The sequence below is a fragment of the Rhineura floridana genome, chromosome 18, assembly GCF_030035675.1.
Source record: "Rhineura floridana isolate rRhiFlo1 chromosome 18, rRhiFlo1.hap2, whole genome shotgun sequence".
Taxonomy (NCBI): Eukaryota; Metazoa; Chordata; class Lepidosauria; order Squamata; family Rhineuridae; genus Rhineura; species Rhineura floridana.
The window spans coordinates 23,586,576-23,607,826 of record NC_084497.1 but is presented as its reverse complement, the minus strand read 5'-3'; the positions used below and the strand labels follow the sequence as shown (position 1 = coordinate 23,607,826).

The 21,251-nt window shown below is 47.0% G+C and overlaps 1 protein-coding gene across 1 annotated transcript in view; it reads right to left on the bottom strand.

The window, feature by feature from the left end:
- TTLL10 (tubulin tyrosine ligase like 10) overlaps window positions 1-21,251 on the bottom strand; it is a 36,838-nt gene continuing 15,587 nt past the window's right edge. Inside the window, exons 3-12 of the mRNA XM_061601534.1 lie at window positions 19,862-20,030; window positions 18,705-18,823; window positions 17,263-17,377; window positions 16,938-17,023; window positions 16,217-16,388; window positions 12,685-12,856; window positions 8,066-8,206; window positions 7,175-7,291; window positions 2,779-2,872; window positions 1-830 (exon numbers count right to left, since the gene is read on the bottom strand). Coding sequence (XP_061457518.1) covers window positions 1-830; window positions 2,779-2,872; window positions 7,175-7,291; window positions 8,066-8,206; window positions 12,685-12,856; window positions 16,217-16,388; window positions 16,938-17,023; window positions 17,263-17,377; window positions 18,705-18,823; window positions 19,862-20,030 — 2,015 coding nt within the window. The remainder of the gene's footprint in view (window positions 831-2,778; window positions 2,873-7,174; window positions 7,292-8,065; window positions 8,207-12,684; window positions 12,857-16,216; window positions 16,389-16,937; window positions 17,024-17,262; window positions 17,378-18,704; window positions 18,824-19,861; window positions 20,031-21,251) is intronic.

Sequence of the window (21,251 nt, the reverse complement as noted above, 5' to 3'; positions counted from 1 at the left end):
TTAAGAGCCACGGTACGAGACCTTCTTCTCATCCGGGAGCGATTCGCTGCAGCTATGGCTGAGGGCCAAGGCCTTCCCGCTCTCAGCCGGCAGCTTGGCGTGAGTCATGAGCTGGCGCAGGGGCCTGGTAAACTCCTGGAAGGCAGGGAGGGTGGGAGGGAGACTGGACTGAAGATGAAGAGAGACCATCTGCGAGCTGGTCAAGGGGCCAGCTGTCCCATTGCCACCAGCCGCTTGGAACTTGGTCCCAAACGTTTGCTGGAACCAAGCTGCATAGGATCGGTCCTTGGAAGGGTTTCCAGCAGTGCCACCAGCTGTGGCTTTGGCCTTGTCATCGCCACTCTCGGCCATGGGGTGTCTGTCCAAGGGTGCCGGCACATGTTTGATGATGTACTGGTTGCCACTCCTACAGACTTGGTTGCCCCGGAGGATGGCTTTGACGGAAGGGCAACAGGCAACATTGGGAACAATGGAGATCTGGATCTGGGGCATGGGCAAAGTGTCCCTGGGGACACCCTTGCTGGGCAGGAAGGTGATCCCTTCAGAATGGCTGGATAGCTCCACCTTGGGTGTCTTCTCCAAAGCTTTGGCCAGCGGCTTCTCTGCCAGGCGCCCAGTGCTGGCATTGTAGCTGTTGTTGCAGAAGCTGGTGTTGTCGGTGAGCGATCGGTGGCTCCTCAGAGAACGGAGAGACGTCCTACTCTTGGTGGTCCGTGACAATCCATTGTCCATGGTCACCCCGTTGTACAGCAGCACAAAATGGCAGAGGGACTCCAAAGGCAAAATGTTCTCGGCCTTTTCTCTCTTGGTGAAGATCTCTATGGCCAGATCTAGAAAGCACACAGAGAGAGTCAGGGCTAGGTTTTGGGGGAGAACTTCGGTTCTGTTCACGTTGAAAGGCAAACCTACTTAGCTTGCACTTTCTGATACATAAACCGTCTTTCAAACTTCACTTTTCTCTGAATGATTGCAGTGCAGATCTCTGGCTAAGTAAATGTGTCCAAAAATACATATACAAAGTGTGCATAACAATACATAAGAGTCATGAAAATGGCATGCAAAAATGCACCGTATTAGGGAAAACCGCTTTGCAAACATCCAGAAAATATGTATATTTAGGAGACATTCAAACTAAAAATGCTGATGAATTTTCATAAGGAATTCTGTTTGTTTTTTTTAAAATAATGTGGAAATGTGGAGGGCTAAACTTCAGAGTAAGAAACTGAGGTTTGAATACAGCCCACAGTTTCTTACTCTGAAGTTTCACTCTCCGTGTTCCCACATCTACTTGTTGTTATGTGCCTTCAAGCTGATTACGACTTATGGCGACCCTATGAATCAGCGACCTCCAAGAGCATCTGTCATGAACCACCCTGTTCAGATCTTGTAAGTTCAGGTCTGTGGCTTCCATGATGGAGTCACTCCATCTCTTGTTTGGCCTTCCTCTTTTTCTACTCCCTGCTGTTTTTCCCAGCATTATTGTCTTTTCTAGTGAATCATGTCTTCTCATGATGTGTCCAAAGTATGATAATCTCAGTTTCATCATTTTAGCTTCTAGTGACGGTTCTGGTTTAATTTGTTCTAACACCCAACTGAAATTAGTCCATTGAAGTTACTGAATATGGCGAATAACTTAGGTCCATTCATGGCAATGGGCCTACTCTGAGTAGGACTCAGTTGGAGACAAGCTTGAGAAACCAACATTGTTAGGGTCACCTATCCCTAATGCTAAATGATGTTGTTCTCTGTGGTGATTGGGTGGCCATTTCTTTGTTAGGGATACTTGGCTTGTTTATAGCCCAGAGGGGTTGCCTACAAGGAGTGAACAGTTTGGGTGGCAGTTGGCAATGTCAATGTGGGCTTGAAGGAGCTACTGAACAGAGATTGGGGGAGGAGAGAGAGATGGAGCTAAATAGACATGGCACCTATGTGAACGGGAGAGGGAAGTTAAGAGCTGAGCCAAAAAAAAAATTGTGTCCTCATCTTCTTCACTCCATTAGTGACTGGTGAAATTCAGGGGATCTAGAGGTTGAAGGATGCCATTTTTCAGAATATTCTCCAGGGGCCTACCCTCTCTGATATTCTGGGATATGACCGCAGCTGTGCATAACATTTGCAAGCGCTGATTTGCACATACGGATGCAAATTTTAGAAATAATTGCTGTACCTTGAAACCGAAATACGGTACCTCTCCCCCCCACCCCAGAAGGGGGAAGGCTGTGGCCGGGTGACCTGTGTGCTTGTTCAGTCTGTTGCCCAGGGGCTAACTGATGATGGGCAACCTCCAAGGCTCCCTTGCTCTCTCTTTTAATGGTTTTTTATCTTTACCCTGGACTGGGCTGGAGCCAGTCTATAGCCACACAGGCTCTAATGCTGGGCAAAGGAGTGCTGAAAGGGCTTCAGGTCCAGGTGGCTGGAGCTGGAAATTTGAATGGGTTGAGAGCTCTGCAGTGGGCCCTTCTGAAAGCATGGGCCACCAGCAACTGCCCAACAGTGCTGATTCCTGGCGCTGGGCCTGCTACGCAGCTAATAATGCTGTTTTGTTTTAATGTATTTTAAGATCTGTTTTTATGATGTTTTAAAGTGTTTTACTGCTCTGTTTGCCACCCTGGGCTCCTGCTGGGAGGAAGGGTGGGATACGAATTAAATAAATAAATAATAAAGTTATGAGAGCCATGCAGATCTGGTAATTCTGTTCCTACAGATGTTAGTTTGTTTCTTTAACCCCCAATCCCATGAAAGCCCTCCGCAACCCCAGGATTGTCTCGTTCTGCCTACCCAGAGTTTCGTTTACCACCGTGGGAATGATGCTCTTCAAAGAACTGCAGTTGGTGTGCAAGGCGGGGTTTGCATTCATCTCCAGAAGCCAGACCTGTTTTTTGAAATGACATTTGTCTCTTTAGATGCATACAGAGCGATCGGATCTTTGGCCCTAAAATCAAGGCTTTGAGTCTCTTGTCAGGGCCTAGGCGTGTAGCAAGTTTAAACCTCAGGGCCACTGGCTGGCGTCAAACTTTTGCTTTTGAATCCCGGCTCTAGGAGCTTGCAATAGAATTGTTTTAAAACACAACTTTTAAACCATAACTGCTCATAATCTGGAATGCAGAAGAAGGGTGTGTTTTTTACATTGTCCCTGATTTTTTTTTTTTTTGAAAAATGCAGCACACACTCCTACCCAAAGGGGGAAAAAAACCTGGTCACACCCATACCATACATTTAAAGTGCATGGCTCCCCCCTGAATTCTGAACTGGGAACTGTAGTTTACCCTCACAGTACAATTCCAAGCACCCTTAACAAACTACAATTCCCAGGGTTCTTTAGGGGAAGCCAGGTGCTTTAAATGTGCTTTAAATGTACGGTGCAGATGTGACCCCCTCCCCCACCAATTTGTTTCCATTTCCCAGTTTGCCTCAGCTCTGGAGAAAACGTTTTTATCGTTGCCACTTGGGGGCGATGAAGCCCTGTCTATTTTTCTCTTGCAAATTAAAACCAAAATCTCGCCTATATTGCAACGCAATGGCACGGAATAAGATCAAGGAAGGAAGGCGGAGAAAGGGGAAAGTGTCAGCAGTATATTCTTGCGTCATTCAGAGAGTGGTAAAAAAAAGGGAGGACAGTGGTAGCTTGGGGAACACTGGCTCTCTTGAGAGCACAACTGTTCCCAACAAAAATAATCACAAAACATTTGGCGCATATGTAATTATTTGTATTCATATGCAGACTGAATTCATTATAACTGTCCATAATTTCTTTAAATGGGTGCACCTTGTTGCAATTATTATTAAATCCCTCATTCTCTTGACCCCAGTCTCCTGTTTTAAATGGCTCTGTTGTTTCAGCGGGATGTTTTATTGCACATTTTAATCATGCTCGTTTACATGTTAGTGTTTCAATGGGATTGCTTTGTTCTGCATTTTACTTAGGGTGTATTTGTAATTATTCCGTAGCGTAACAACGTTGTGCAGTTGTTTTTATGTGGACTGCTTAAAAACCATCTGGGCATGAAGCAGTACATACGTTTAAATAGTTAAGCAGTATTTAAATAAATAAATAAATCTTAGGTCCATTATTATTATTAGGTAATAATCATAATTTGGGTGGGATTTAATGCTAGTCCTACTCAGAGTAGACCCATTGTAGTTAATAGACATGACTAACTCCAGTTCATTAATTTCAGTGGGTCTACCCTGAGTAGGACCTGGCTGAATACAAGCAATTTATTAAAATATTTCTCTACTGTGAATCATGATTGTATTCAGTCAAGTCCTACTCAGGGTAGACCCACTAAAGTTAATGAACCCAAGTTAGTCATGCCTACTAGCCTCAGTGGGTCTACTCTGAATAGAACTAGGGCTGAATACCAGCCAATTATTCAAAGCCATCCTTTTATTTTTCTATACATCTCCCATCTTTTAATCCATCTTTCGTGGGTTAAAAAAAGCGCAGAGGAGATATTTATTTAGCCTTCCGGGGTATTGTTTTGTGGGGCAAAAGCTTTCAATGAACTGCACAGGAGGGAACGGCCACAATGGAGTGACACAAGATCCTCCGGCTGAAGCTCAGATTTTTTTGCACAACGATGGCGCGTTGCACGCAGCAACCTCGACGGGCGAAATGGGACACCTGACAGATTGCATCCCTTGGGCCCTCCCCTCACCACTGACCCGCTGCATGAAGAAGAGGAGGATTTTGTGTTTTGGTGCCAACCTTCCCTGGCTACATCAAGTGCCTCCGTGCCACATCAGAGGCCTGCTCTTTGCACCTTGCATCCGGGGTGGAGGGTGAAGGTTGGAGGAGAAGCAACTGCTCTGGGGACTGGCCTGACAAAAGCACGAGAGGAAGGAATCAGCCACAACAGGTGCTTCTGGCTCTCCACACATGGAAAAATAGGCGCGGGCACCTGTACCCGACAAGAGAAGGTCTCCTTGTTGTTCCAATCAAACTTGACCATGAAAGCTGTTATAGGCACAGGAGGGGAGCCTAATTGGAACCTAGGAAGCGGCCTTAGGCTGAGTCACATCCACTGGCCCTCTAGTTCAGTATCGTCCACAGCAGCTCTAAAGGGTTTCAATTCTTATTTATTTATTTATTTATTGCATTTGTATACCGCCCCATAGCCATAGCGCTGTGGGCGGTTTACAACAATTAAAAACATTAAAAACAAATATACACATTTTTTAAAAAACACATTTTTAAAAAGCCATTTAAAAACACATGCTAAAATGCCTGGGATAAGAGGAAGGTCTTGACCTGGCGCTGGAAAGATAACAGGGTTGGCACCAGGCACACCTTGTCAGGGAGATCATTCCATAATTTGGCGGCCACCACTGAGAAGACCCTCTCCCTTGTTGCCACCCTCTGAGCTTCCCTTGGAGTAGGCACCCGGAGGAGGGCCTTTGATCTTGAACGTAGTGTACGGGTGGGTTCATATCGGGAGAGGCATTCCATCAGGTATTGTGGTCCCAAGCCGTGTAAGGCTTTATAGGTCAAAACCAGCACCTTGAATCGAGCTCGGAAACATACAGGCAGCCAATGCAAGCGGGCCAGAATCTGTTTTATAGGTTCGAACCGTGTGGTCCCCGTTACCAATCTGGCCGCTGCGTTTTGCACAAGCTGCAGTTTCCGAACCATCTTCAAAGGCAGCCCCAGGTAGAGCGCATTGCAGTAATCTAACTTGGAGGTTACCAGAGCATGGACAACTGACGCCAGGTTATCCCTGTCCAGATAGGGGCGTAGCTGGGCCACCAACTGAAGTTGGTAGAATGGGGGTCTCTCCCAGCCCTGCCTGGAGATACCAAGGATCGAAGCTGGGACCTTTGGCAGGCAAGGCAGACGCTCTATCACCGAGCGATGGATCTTCTAATCTTAAATCCGGGGGCCAAATGCAACCCTCCAAGCTTCCTAATCTGGCCTTCGGGACTCTCCCGAGGCCACACCCCTTCCTTACTCGCCCTCCTTAAGTGTCTTTGCCTGGCTAAAATGTGACCTCGAACTTTGTTCATGCCTTCCTAGTCTCGATGCAGGACAGAGAGGGGTGTGCACTCAGAAACTAGCCTACTCTACGAAGGCTAACAAAACTTACATCCATTGCTCTGCCCACTTTCCCTCTGCGGCCTTCAGAAAGGAACGCAGCCGTCAGGCTGGGAAAGGCTCCACACCTCTGTTTTGCAGAGGTCACCTGCAGAGATCGGCTGTTTTGCAGAGATCACCTGACCTGTGCTAGGCTATTAGGGCACAGAGATTACATTGGCTTGGTATGGCTGGTCAGCCTGCACTTCCCACCTTTGGCCACAGGAAGTTGGTGGCGCTCAAGGTCCAGCTTAACACTAGCTAGGTCACGGAGTCCAAGGCCCATTTGCCATGGTGCCACCAGGACAAGGACTTTGGGGCAGATGTCCACAGCCCCATTCAGCAGAATGAGAAGGAGGGCCCTCCTCAATCACAGTATGGCTGCGTTGTCACATTTTGAAGTCAGCAGGACGGGCTGCAGCTCTGTGGCAGAGCATCTGCTGTGCGTGCAGAAGGTCCCAGGTTCAGTCCCCAACGGCATTGCCAGGTAGGTCTGAAACCCTGGAGAGCTGGGGCCCGTCAGTGTCAACAACACTGAGCTGGATGGGCCAACGCTCTGAATCAATATCAACTGGCATCCATAAAGAAGCAACACACACATTACCATCTACAGAGGGGCCAGGGGGACATTTTTCAGCCCGGTGGCCGAATTCCCTTCCAGGGGACATATGCCATAGGTGGGCGGGGGCAGAGGGAAAAGTTGGCGGAGCAATGAGTGCAAATGTTACCTTTCTACAGTCGGCTAGTTTCTACACAAGTGGACACACCCCTCTTTATCCTCCATCCGGGCCAGGAAAAGGCATGATCAGAGTGCAAGGACACATTCTAGCCAGGCCCAAACATTCAAGGAGGTTGCCAAGCAAGGCTGGTGTGGGGTGTGGCCTGGGGAGAGTCTCAAGGACCATTCAGAAAGACCTGGAGGTGCACCACAGGGGACCACAGTATCCAGGTCCGTGGGTTCCTTATCCATGCTAGGAGTTCCTCATTCTCCTCAGGCCCTGGGCGTGGAGACATGTACCTCTTGTACCTCCTTCAAGCCACCTCCCCACAGGCTCCTCCCCACAGGCTCCCCACAGCCCAGCCAGGCTGGCAACACGGATGTACCTTAAAGTTTTCGTCGATCAAGAAGTCGCAGCCAATGAGATCGAAGTAGCCCACCTTGCATTCCAGCTTGGACTTGACCGCCAAAAAACACTGGAGCATGATTTCTTTCATTCTCTTCTGAAAGACACCGGATGACCACATGTTTCGGGATATCCCAGAAGTCTCCCCCCTGCTGCCCCGCAAGGCCTCTTTTAAGCAGGAAACAGCACAACAGGTAAACAACAAAGGGTTCAGCTTTAGGAAGGGCAAATCTACCTGTTTCCAGTCCTTGGGGTGCAGCCAGCTCAGTCTTACTCAACGTAGACTCATTGAAAGTAATAGACACGACTTAGGCCACATATATTTAAAGCACTACTATACCACTTCTAACAGCCATGGCTTCCCCCAAAGAATCCTGGGAACTGTAGTTTGTTATGGGTGCTGAGAGATTAGGAGACTCCTGATTCCTTTTCCCACTCTTTTAGGTGTGGCAGCCATTTTGTGTTATGCCACACCTCTACAGCAGCCATTTTGTGCCACACCCTCCATGGCAGCCATTTTGTGGCTGGCACCCGTGCCATTTCTTGATCCCTTTTCCCGCTCTTTTAGGTGCAGCATCCATTTTGTGATGCCACATTCTCCGTGGCAGCCATTTTGTGACGTACACCCAGGGCACTTTCTCTCACTGGCTGGAAAAAACCTTGGTGTGTTAGAATTGGCACCAGTCAAGTTCTGTGAAGATCCCTCCATCCGTCCATCAAGCCGCCAGATGGCCTTTGCTTCCATAGCCAAACTTTGCCTGGAGCGATCGGTGCCACAGTGGGCAGTGGCCTGTTGTGCTCACCTTGGTGCATTGGCCGCTGATGTGACAGGCATGGGGTGAGGAGAAGGGAGTGACATGCGGAAACTCACGGTAAATCCGTTGAAGACCCAGTCCTTGGGGAGCCCTTTGATGTGCCTGAGCCTCTCATTGACGTAGTTGTTGAAGCGGTCCATCCGCCACACGGTTTCCTCCTTGACGTGGCTGTACATTGGGCTCTTCTTCTGCACATACTGCGGATAGTTGGCAGAGGAAGCAAAATGTTATGGGCTGGCTCTGCCCCCAGCCTCCTGAGAATATCAGAAGAGCTGGATCAGGCCAGCATCCTGTTCTCACAGTGCCCAGCCAGATGCCCCATAGGAAGCCTCTCTGTGGCCTTCAGACCGAGGGCTGAGACAGGGGTGGGGGAACCTGTGGCCCTCCTGTTGGTGATGCCAGGTTACTTGACTGCCATACCTATTACTTATCCAGTAGGCAGTGTTGGCTGGTGGCTGTTGAGACTGGTAGGGCAGAATGCAGGGAGCCCAACAGTAGGTGGAGCCAGAACCAACTTGTGATCTCCATCACCTGGTATTCAAAGGCACCCTACCTCCAACAGCGGAGGGAGAACTTAGCCAATATGGCTAGTAGCCATCACTAGCCTTATCCTCTATAAATTTGGTCTAATCGCCCTTTCAAGCCATCCAACAAGAGTACAACAAACTCACAGAGGATATGGCCATCAGTGGCTATTGGCCACAACTAGGGATGGGAGAATCTGTCAATTTCGGTTCTCTCCATTTCTCTCTAATCTTAAATTCAGTTCTCCACATTTCTGCAGCAATTTGCAGGGTTTTTTTAAAAAAAATGTCCTCATGAAAATTCTTCGAAAATTCTCCGAATAAACACATTGTGCTTTGCGGTTTTGACTCATGTACGCATTTTTTTTGCAAGCACTTTCTACTAATACGATTCATTTTTGTATGTAATATATTCATTTTTATAGTACTAATGTGTATTATTTATTTAAGGCATTTATATACCGCTTTTCAGGCGGACCTCACAAAGCGGTTTATGTAAGATTATTACAATAAGTAATGATTTTTTGAAAAAAGTTACAATCGAACGGAAAAGACCGCTTGTTTAAGAAGAGCCTGCTACTGCTTCTTCTCTCCTCTCAGGTCGGGATGGTTTTGCTGCAGGTGCCCCTGTGGTGACAGTTGGGGGAAGGAGGGAGGGGCCACTACAGCAGCTGGATGGTGACAGTTCTACTACGCTATGCAATATTCACTAATTTTATTTAATTGTTTTTGTTTTTCTTTCCTGTCATCCATGCATTTTTTGTAAACCTTGCTTGCCTGGAGAACTGCATCATAAAATTCGGAAAAGTGCAAATTTCAGAGGATGGCTGCGTTCCAGTTCTTGTCTTATTTTGGAAAGTGCAGATGTGATCAATTTGGCTTTGAATGAGAAGTGAATCAAATTTCTCCCCCATTTCGAGCCACAATGGCTATGTTCTATCTCCCCTGTCGGAGACAGTAAACCCCTGGAAGGCCAGTTGCCGGGAATCGCAAGTAGAGACAGGGCTGTAGCACTCAGGTACCTCACCAAAGACTTCTGAGGAAGCTTAGCAGTCATGGAATAAGAGGAGAGGTCCTCTTGTGGATAAGGAATTGGTTAAGAAGCAGAAAGCAGAGAGTAGGAATAAACTGACAGTTCTCCCAATGGAGGGCTGTAGAAAGTGGAGTCCCTCAAGGATCGGTATTGGGACCTGTACTTTTCAACTTGTTCATTAATGACCTAGAATTAGGAGTGAGCAGTGAAGTGGCCAAGTTTGCTGATGACACTAAATTGTTCAGGGTTGTTAAAACAAAAAGGGATTGTGAAGAGCTCCAAAAAGATCTCTCCAAACTGAGTGAATGGGCGGAAAAATGGCAAATGCAATTCAATATCAACAAGTGTAAAATTATGCATATTGGAGCAAAAAATCTTAATTTCACATATACGCTCATGGGGTCTGAACTGGCGGTGACCGACCAGGAGAGAGACCTCGGGGTTGTAGTGGACAGCACGATGAAAATGTCGACCCAGTGTGCGGCAGCTGTGAAAAAGGCAAATTCCATGCTAGCGATAATTAGGAAAGGTATTGAAAATAAAACAGCCAATATCATAATGCCGTTGTATAAATCTGTGGTGCGGCCGCATTTGGAATACTGTGTACAGTTCTGGTCGCCTCATCTCAAAAAGGATATTATAGAGTTGGAAAAGGTTCAGAAGAGGGCAACCAGAATGATCAAGGGGATGGAGCGACTCCCTTATGAGGAAAGGCTGCAGCATTTGGGGCTTTTTAGTTTAGAGAAAAGGCGGGTCAGAGGAGACATGATAGAAGTGTATAAAATTATGCATGGCATTGAGAAAGTGGATAGAGAAAAGTTCTTCTCCCTCTCTTATAATACTAGAACTCGTGGACATTCCAAGAAGCTGAATGTTGGAAGATTCAGGACAGACAAAAGGAAGTACTTCTTTACTCAGCGCATAGTTAAACTATGGAATTTGCTCCCACAAGATGCAGTAATGGCCACCAGCTTGGACGGCTTTAAAAGAAGATTAGACAAATTCATGGAGGACAGGGCTATCAATGGCTACTAGCCGTGATGGCTGTGCTGTGCCACCCTAGTCAGAGGCAGCATGCTTCTGAAAACCAGTTGCCGGAAGCCTCAGGAGGGGAGAGTGTTCTTGCACTCGGGTCCTGCTTGCGGGCTTCCCCCAGGCACCTGGTTGGCCACTGTGAGAACAGGATGCTGGACTAGATGGGCCACTGGCCTGATCCAGCAGGCTCTTCTTATGTTCTTATGTTCTTGTAGGCTCCCTAGAGACCCCTGTTCCCCTCACAGAGCTACAATTCCCAGAGTTCCTTGGGAAGAAGGGTTCACTGTTAAACCGCTCTAGAGACCATAGCTCTGTGAGGGTGGGTGGGGCTCTTCTAACAACTCTCAGCACCCTTCACCAACTACCGTTCCCAGGATTCTTTGCAGGGGAAGCCATGACTGTTTAGAGTGGCGTGATTCTGCCTTGAAAGTATGGCACAGATGGGGCCAGAGTGAAACTCCAATGCCTTCCTTTTGATTCCATCCACGTTACGGGTTTCCCCTTCTAAATCCAAAAAGCCAAAGCGTTCCCTCCCAGCCCCTCACCCTTCGGGTGGAGCAGAAATAGAAACCGTGGCTCCGTGGGGTGCAATTTAGGGGGTGGGCGGGCTTGGATTTTGGTGTTGTCAATGCCACCATCTGTGCCGGAGTGAGCTGCCTTGCCCCACCCAACCCCCTGGCAGGATTCATCACCGGCGCTTCTTTGAATAAAAACACCTGGCCCTCATTTGACGTCCTTTGTGGCAAAGGGGTCTCCCCAGAGCCGGCGAGGTAGCCTGAATCTCGAGCTGAGCAAACACCTCGGTTTAAGTGAGGAAAATGAGACGGATATCTTTCCAAGAGCATTAAGCTGCAGGAAGGCGATGCCAAGGGGGTTTGAGAGGGGGGGGTCACATATGTTCCAGATGCCCCTGTTTACCAGAGGGAGGGCCCTTATATTCTGATACCTGTCCCCGGAACGAGGGGGGTGGCGAAATCCGCCCTTGTCTGTGCTTTATTTCTCCTGCCAGTGATACGTAACAGATGAGAGACTAGTAAATAAGTTTAATGTAACCACAGTCTTAACTCAGCAAAGCGAAACATACATAAAAGAGGTTTATGTATGTGCGGTTGCTTCAAACTGTTTTTTCTATCTATCTAGCTATCTAGCTGTCTGTCTGTCTGTCTGCCTACCCTGTCATCTCTTTTCTTCTACCTCTACAGATCTTATCACTCTTATCTATCCTTTTTTACTGAACTGAGTGCTAATCTGCATCTATATTTCCAGAACTTAACTATCCATCCATCCATCCATCAGTCTATCCAGTCTATTCTGTCCACTTACCTATCCAACTTTTTCTTTTGTAAATTTACAGAGCTTATCAGTCTTATCTATCATTTTGTTTATTGAACTGGATGTAGTTTCTATCTATCTATCTATCTATCTATCTATCTATCTATCTATCTATCTATCTATCTATCTATCTATCTATCTATCTATCTATCTACAGGTAACTTTTATATATGTGATTATATTGCAAGTCGCTTCGGTAGGCCTTATGGGAAGTGATTCATAAATGAAATCCATCATCATAATCAGTGCTCTCTGTTTTGGTAAAAAATGAGGTGCGCTACTCACACCTTGATAAAAATGCTGTGGGAGGCAATGATGTCCACCAAAGTGGATGGCTTAAAAAGAGGATTAGATAAATCCTATGGAAGATAAGGCTATCTATAGCTACTAGCCATGATGGCTCTGTTCTCCCCTCCATGGTCGGAGGCAGGATGCTTTGGAATGCCAGTGGCTGGGAACCACACTCACACTTGCTGTTGCACTCAGGTTCTGCTTGTGGGCTTCCCATTTGGGGCGTCTGGTTGGCCACTGTGAGAACAGGAGGTCGGACTACATGGGCCATTGGCCTGATCCAGCAGCCAGGCTCTACTTATGCTTTGATGAGTAACAGAGAGGGAGGGCTGCTGCCTTCATGCCCTGCTTGCCGGCTTCTCAGAGCCATCTGATTGGCCATTGTGAAAACATGAGGCTGGACCAGGTGGGCCACTGGCCTGATCCCGCAGGGCTTTTCTGATGTTCTCTCTCTCCTCACCTGATTGGTCAGATGAGAAGTGAGGTCTTCTGACTTCGGGTCATAGTTCAGGCATGTGAGGCGGACGTAGCCGTGGCCAAAGAAGAGCATGTAAGGCGCTGTGCAGGCGATGAGGAGGTAGGAGCGGACATCAAACTTTTTCCCCTCTAAGAGCAGTGGCTTGTCGATATACCTGGGGGGAGGGATGGCAAGGACAAGCATTTGTGGCAACTGCCTGTGGGCCAATTAAATCTTCACTAATGTAATTCCAGGTCAGGAATAAAAAAAAAGAAGTCAAAAACTGTGACCCATGGGTCAGGATTCCCTAAAATGTGGAAAATTTCAAAACTGCCCCAAAGTGTCCTAAAATGCTGCTCATGAACCAATTTGTTGGGAAAGGGGGTAAAACGTGACTTCCCACTCTAGATTCTGAAAAATCTTAAAAATCCTGACTCCAGGTCAGGAATCCAAAAAAAGACTCAAAAAATGTGACTCACTGGTCAGGATTCCCAAAAATGTGAAAAAAAAATTTTAATTTCATTTTCTAAATCTATTTTATTTTATTTTTCATATACAATCATGTGTATTTCCAGCATGCCTTCACAGATATATCTGAAATGCCACTTAAGTCACATAAATGCTGTATATTATTTTTTAAAATGTCTAAATACAGCCCATCACTTTCAGGTATTTCATATATATATATATATATATATATATATATATATATATATATATATATATATATATATATATATTACTTCAGGGTACTAACAAGTTAATTACAGAGTAAGTGGCCAAATCCCTGAACGTGGCTATTCATATTATGATTGTTTGATAGTCGCCAAATCAATTGTGTGATCTTTTGTCCTTTGTAACTTTTTTAAAAATTAGTATTATTTTATCCATCCGTCCGTCCGTCCGTCCGTCCGTCCGTCCGTCCATCCGTCCGTCCGTCCATCCATCCATCCAGTCTATTCTGTCCACTTACCTATCCAATCTTCTCTTTCTTTTGTAAATTTACAGAGCTTATCAATCTTATCTATCCTTTTGTTTATTGAACTGGATCTATCTATCTATCTATCTATCTATCTATCTATCTATCTATCTATCTATCTATCTATCTATCTATCTATCTATCTATCTATCTATCTATCCTAAATGAGTTTGTAATAATATAATGTGTTTTTATCTGATGATTCAATGGTCTGTTGACTATAATAAGATTTGATTTGATTTGATACATGCACCTGTATGTTCAGTAAAATACCTGGAACTAGGGATGGAACGACCTGTCAAGTTCGGTTCTTTCTGTTTCTCATTTTTTTCCATTCTTAGGTTCAGTTCTCCACATTTGAGCAGCAATTTGCAATTTTTTTTAAAAAAAAATCCATGAAAATTCTCCTGCATTTTAGTGTGAATTTCTCCTAATAAACACATTTTTGTTGTCAGTTTGGTACACATTTTTGCAAGCAATTTTTCCATGCTGTTTTCACTCATGTGTTCATTTTTATGCACACTTTCCCCCAACAGAGGCATTTGTGTAAACATTGTTTGGGTGGTGAACTGCAGTGCAAAATTTGATTAAGTGTGCATTTCGAAGGATTGGCTGTGTTTCGGTGCTCATATTGTTTCGTAAAGTGCAGATTTGATAGATTCAGCTTGAAATGCGAACTGAATCGGCTTTCTCGCCCATCCCTAGTTCAGCCAATGGAACAGATGCGTTTTGAGGAGTTGTTTGTCAAGATTGCTCCATTTGAGTGTCTTCAGAAGAAGCGCCCTCATTAAACTATCTGTGCAATTGACCTGGCTGCAGGAAAACGCTTGCTGAGCTCTTGCTTGTTTGATTTGATTATTCTGGTCTTAGGCACTGCATTTTTTAAAAAGAATAATGTATTTTTTAAAAACAATACCATAAATAGTAATAAAAAGCTTATGATGGGCAACATGTTAGACTTGATTCCCAACCCCCCAGAGTTTCCGCTTCTTTAGGAAGCTGGTTAGACACGGAGGGAGGTGAATGCAGATGTTCAGCTAACAATATCGGCAGAGCATTAGAAGCTTATTCAGCTCACACAATGCAAACTCTTTGGCACGAATTTATCCCTTTGAAGCTCTCCTTCGATTTCCAGACAGAAATAATCTCTGATCTCCTTTTTTCTCTCTCTGCCACCTGTTTAAAATGCTAATGATCTGTCTGTGCCGATGACATGAAATTAAAAAAAGAAGGAAAACAGAGAAAATAAAACTAGGTTGCTGATGGAAAGGCTCTGATCCTACAAATGGCAGGAAGTCCTTAGACCCAGGGATGCTCAAGCTTCATGCTGTGAGGAAGAGAATGGATAGAAAACCCTGCCGTCAGCCTGGAGTGCCCACCCACTGAGTTTGCCTGCCACCTCTCTGTGTGATTTACTGGCCTCCACAGAAGCAGTATGCTGCAACCCGCATACACGGCGGAAGGTTGGATCACTCTTCCTTTGTACAGACTTCAAGGTTTGCACAATTACAAAAACACTTTGAGAGTAAGGGTTTAAAAAAAAACAAAAACCAGCCCATGCTCAGTGGCCACGGAATGCTGACAGACTATTTGGAGAGTGTGGAAATGGAATGGAATATTCTAGGAAAGGGCATGGATAGCAGACTGGAATTCTAAACAGGAGGAGTCTGTGTGTGTGTGTGTGTGTGTGTGTGTGTGTGTGCGCGCATACACACACACACACACACGAACCTCAGGCCTGGAGGGGCCATCCTCTGTATGTGACCCTTGGGACTGTACATGGCCCTTGGTGGCTGGTGGCCATTGGTGGGGCAGGAGGCGGGGAAACCAACAATAGATGGAATGAGAGCCAATGGCAAGCAGAGTCACCCCCAACTGGTTACGAGAAGGCCCCACTTGCATGCCTTCTTCCTTCCAACCAATCATGGGTCAGCTGAGGGCAGACTGAGCTTGGAAGGGCACTGCCCCATTTGCCCCAATGGACCAGTCCCCCAGGCTTTCCCCAGGCCACGCCCTCTCTCTCCAGGCCACACCCCTCACCAGCCCTGCATTGCAGCTTCCTTGAGTTTCAATGCCTGGTTTCAATGTGTCTTTGAACTCTTGTGATACCTTTTGGTTGTCAGGATGGAGGATGGAGGGGTCTCTGTGTGTGGTGAGTGTGTGTGTGTGTGCGTGCATGCGTGCAAGAAGCAAGTTTACTAGACAAAGGAAACATTTATTTTCATTCCTCGCCACTTTTGCGTCTGGCCCCAACCGCCACTGGCATGTGGCCCCCGGGAGCTTGCCCAGAAGGGAATGTGGCCCTCAGACAGAAAAAGGATTCCCCACCCCTGCAGTACAGGCATTGCTACATCAACTGCATTCCAGGAGTTGAAATGTCTGCAAGGAAGCCAGCCTGAGAAGGAGATCTCCCCAAGCGGCCCCATCCCTTGGCCTTCAGCTGAGGGACGCAGGTTCACTTCCCCAAAGAGCATCTGGCGTTTCTCACCAGCCAGTCAAGTAGCTGGGAACTCGGGACAGCCGTTAACAGAACCTCCACGTTGCCGCATTCTCTACCTTTGCACGATTCTCGCGGGGGGTATTTTGTAGGGCAGTTTCTTGTATAGAGGGTCTTCCTCGATGCTGAGCAGCCGGGCTTGCAAGTCGTTGACCTCGGCTTGGTTTTTCAGGAGGAAGATCCCTCGCCCTTGGTTCGAGCTGGTGGGCTTGCAGATCCAGATCTGAGGCTCTAGTGAGAGAAAGGGAAAACGCAAGAAGGCGTCTTACGGGTTCATCTAGCCCAGTACCTCCAACTGGGCCATCACTCAATCGGCAGAGAGCCTGCTTTGCACGTAGAAGGTCCCAGGTTCAACCCCCAGCATCTCCAGGTAGGACCAGAAATGTCCCCTTGTCTGAAACCCTGGAGAGCTGCTGCCGGCCAGTGCAGCCAGTGCTGAGCCGGTGTTCCTATTCAGTATAAGGACTTGTTAAGATAAAATGGAGGAGAAGGGAGCCATGTGTGCAGCCTTGAGCTCCTTGAAGGATAGGTGGGCTACTAATGTCATCCTCAAATAAATAAATAATAAAATGGGTCCTCCAAACTGGAAACCATTCCAATTGGGAATCGTTTCCATCATCTGGGATCCACAGCAACACCTTTCTTCTGGTCCAGAAGCTGAATCTTGAAAAGGGTGCAGCTAATCAGAGGCCACCTGGGCAGAGTGTAAAATACGGTTAAATGGATCTCTTCACTTTGGGAGGGGGGTTTGGCTCAGCATTCAAAGCCCATGTTGTTCACCTGCGTATATTTCAAAGAAGATTTCTCTCTCGTCTTTGGTGTCCAGGCGGAAAGTCTCAGGGAAAAAGTCCTCCATTATCAACACCCTGCAAAAACGCAGGATAAGAGTGGGTTCAAACCTGCCTGTTCCTTGTGTAAAGGATCCGCATCAATGTGGAGTCTTCATGCCCTACCCCAGCCTCTAATACTGTCCACGCACGGCGCATGCCTACAGTGGGGCAGCCTGTTGATGGGGACAGCCAACACCCTGTCTCCCCAGAGGGCCTGAGGTGCCTCATCCTGGATAAAATAAATAAAGGCCCATGTTTAAGAATTTAGGGCTCACTTTGTGGTTCTGCTGATCTTCCTCATCACCCGCTCATACTCTCTGAGGTTCATCAAAAGGCCGATCTTTGTGGTGAGGATCTTGTTGTTAGGGATCTGGTAAAGCAGCTGTTCTCCTGTGGGGGAGGAATGGCAAGAGCCAGAGTGTGGCATGATGGGTGGATAGACCGCAGATGTGATGTGCCACTTTTTTGTGGCCTTTGGACTGAGGGCTGAGACGGGGTGGCGGAACCTGTGGCCCTCCTGTTGGTGACGCCAGGTTACTTGACTGCCATACCTATTACTTATCCAGTAGGCAGTGTTGGCTGGTGGCTGTTGAGACTGGTAGGGCAGAGTGCAGGGAGCCCAACAGTAGGTGGAGCCAGAGCCAATGATTGGTGGAGTCAACTAATTCTAGGTTTGACCCCAATCCTCCACCCTGCTGAGTTATACGAGGTGGGGAGCACTGAAACTATGGAGGAGGAAGCTGATAGTCAGGGCCACTCCCTGGACAGGTTGTAAGGAAAAAAGGCAGGCAGGTACGGGCTGGATGAGGGCAGACCAAGGTTGGTGTGGCAGTGCCCCACCTGCCCCACTGGACCAGCCTCCACTGCCAGTAGATATGTAGGACAGAGTCTATCCTTGATCCCTAAGATATCAGAAGCAACTGGGCCGCCCTGGGCTCCTCCTGGGGGGAAGGGTGAGAGATAAATTGAATAAATGAATAAGATAAATAGCTCAGAGCAGGGCCTTCAGTGTGTCTGCCCCCGTTTTGTGGAACAGCATCCCTCTTGAGATACAGCAGGCGCCCACTGTTTGTAGTTCCCAGAAACAACTGAAGGCATTTTTATTTCAACAAATAAATTTTATTTATTTTATGCCTGCCTGTTTTTTGTAGGTCTCTTGCTTGGATGTTTATCTGTGCTGTTCTTAAACCTACCTTTAGTTTGTGTTGCGCTGAAACCTATTGTCAGTTGTTTTTACTGCACACTTATAAAATTGCCTCCCGATTTAGGTGCAAGGCAATTTATACATTAATAAAATAATAAAAATAAATTAGTTGCATCAAAGGAAGTCCTGCTCAGAGTAGACCCATTGAAATTGATCAGCCTAAGTTAGCTATTAACTTCAGTAGGTCTGCTCTGAATAGGACTAGCATGGGATACAAGCCATCATCCCTGACCTCTGACCATGCTGGCTGGGGCTGATGGGAGTTGGGAGTCCAGCAACATCTAGAGCAGCCTTTCCCAACCAGTGTGCCTCCAGATGTTGTTGGACCACAACTCCCATCAGCCTCAGCCAGCATTGCCAATGGTCAGGAAAGATGGGAATTGTGGTCCAACAACATCTGGAGGCACACTGGTTGGGAAAGGCTGATCTAGAGGGTGGCAGGATCCTCACCCCGGAGATCTAAGGCCACTAGAAAAGGATCTTCTTAGTGGTGGCTCCCGCTGACCTCCTTACCTTCCCTGAAGTTGAAATAGGTGTCCCGAAACTTCGTCTCACACCATTTCAGGATGTAATCTTCCCTCCGGTTGTCGTAGATACGCTGCCAGCCTTTGTTTTTGCAGAAGGCATTCAGTCTGCTCGGGGGGCAGGGAAAAGAAAAGAGTAGCAGTTACTTCTTCATTTTGAGCTGCAGCAGCCCTTGCGGTTAACGTCAAAAGAGCCTGGCTGCTGGATCAGGCCAATGGCCCATCAATGTTGGAAGATTCAGGACAGACAAAAGGAAGTCCTTCTTTACTCAGCGCATAGTTAAACTATGGAATTTGCTCCCACAAGATGCAGTAATGGCCACCAGCTTGGACGGCTTTAAAAGAAGATTAGACAAATTCATGGAGGACAGGGCTATCAATGGCTACTAGCCATGATGGCTGTGCTCTGCCACCCTAGTCAGAGGCAGCATGCTTCTGAAAACCAGTTGGCGGAAGCCTCAGGAGGGGAGAGTGTTCTTGCACTCGGGTCCTGCTTGCGGGCTTCCCCCAGGCACCTGGTTGGCAACTGTGAGAACAGGATGCTGGACTAGATGGGCCACTGGCCTGATCCAGCAGGCTCTTCTTATGTTCTTATAGTGCAGCCTCCTGTCCTCACAGTGGCCAACCGGATGCCTCTGGGAAGCCCACAAGCAGGAACTGAGTGAAACAGCCCTCTCCTCACTTGTGATTGGCGAGGGAGGAGGGTATATATCTCTCAAGGGAAGAACTGTGTGGCAGGCGCTGCCCTGACCTCCTAGCCTGGATGCTGCCTCCTGGTCTGCTGCTGCAATTGATCAGGGGGGGAGAGACTGATCCCCCAAGGACAGCCTCTTTTTATCAGCGGCAAGACAGCCAGAACCACCACTGACATCAGCCGTGCCTTCCAGAACTGTAACTTAAAGAGCTTGTGCTAGAGCTTGCTTTCCCCTCCTCCCTCCACTCCTTTTTTTCTCGCATGTCGTGTCTGTTTTTTCGATTGTGAGCCTGACCGCCTTAGAACTGGGTTTTGTAAGCCACTCTGGGACCCTTTTTGGGGGCAAAGGACAGTGTGCAAGTGCCGTCAATAAAGGAAGAGGTAATAAATGAGACTCAGCGGAACCACAGACTAGGGCACAAGCAGCAGCGAAGGGAGGAGCAGTTTCTTACATATCGACTCCATTTGCTCCTCCAAGGTAATAGAAAGGCCCCAGCCCTGGGGGTTCTTCTGTCTTCTTCTCTTCTGGGTGATTCATTCGGGGTGATGATTTGGGGATGCCTTTCGGTCCTTTGGATTTGGTTTCGTTTGCCGGCTCCCCTTCAGCTACGTTGGAATTGCCTGGAATGTAAAAGAAGCAGCAGCGGAGGATGCATTTGGGGAGAGTGCCCCACCGCATCTGACACTGACAACAGTGAGGTACCAATGTGGCGCCATCAAAGGCGCACAGCACTTTGCAGAGCGCATGGCTTCCGCTAGAGAATCCTGCAAGAAGGGAGAGGGCCTTTTCAGTGCTCGCACCCTCTCGGTGGAATGCACTCCCCAGTGAGGTCCACCTGGCACCTTCATTGACATCTCATGGGCACCAGGTAAAGAATTATCTTTTTTTCCCCAAGCATTTAATAGACTGCGATGATGTTGTTTGCATCAGTGAGCTGCCAAAGCTTTCTGTGGCCATATGGGGGTGGCTGTCATTTTATTTTTATGGCATGGTATATTTACTTTGGTTTTTAACAATGTTGTAAGTCACTTGGAGACCTTTGGGTAACAAATTGAATAAAACTTAATCTAAATCTTAATCTTTAAACCTCACAGAGCTAGAATTCCCAGCACCCTTAGCAAACTTCAGTTCCAAAGAACCTTTGGGGGAAGTCATGTGCTTTCAATGTGCTTTAAATGTACAGAGTGTACAGAGGCACACACCACACTCGCCCTCATTAAACCTCTCCTCTCAGTCCAGTGCTGGGATGGGGCTATATTTGTATTTCTCTTGGGTTGTCCTCAATGTTAGTCCTACTCAGAGTAGACCCACTGAAATGCCTAAACATCTCAACACAAGATTGTAATTAGACCTACCCCCACGCAGGTTGTTATTTAATGTACTAGCGACAGATATATGCAAACACCTTAAGTTATGGGTCTGTAATCTTATCACTGCTGCAAAAATGGTCTGGGCCAGGAAGTGGACAGCTCAGAACGACCCCCTCAGTGGAAGCTGAAATGTCTGGAAATTGCTGGAATGGATAAATGTATTGATCTAGTCTGGAGAAGACAAGGGGAAAGCCTTAGCAAAGCATCACTGGAGCATTTGATTCCCTTTATTAATTACTGAAACATGCATGATGCAAAGATGAGACTTTGTCATCATTTGTTTTTGTAAATATGATTTTATAATTGTATTGTAAATAACAAGCTGTAAAAAATGAATTAACGTGACTAACTGGGGTCCATTCATTTCAATGGGACTACTAGTTGGATGCACCCCTAATTTTAAGTTTCTTACGTTTTATACCCCACCTTTCCTCCATCAAGGAACCCGAGGGGCTCCTTGCGCTTGGTTTC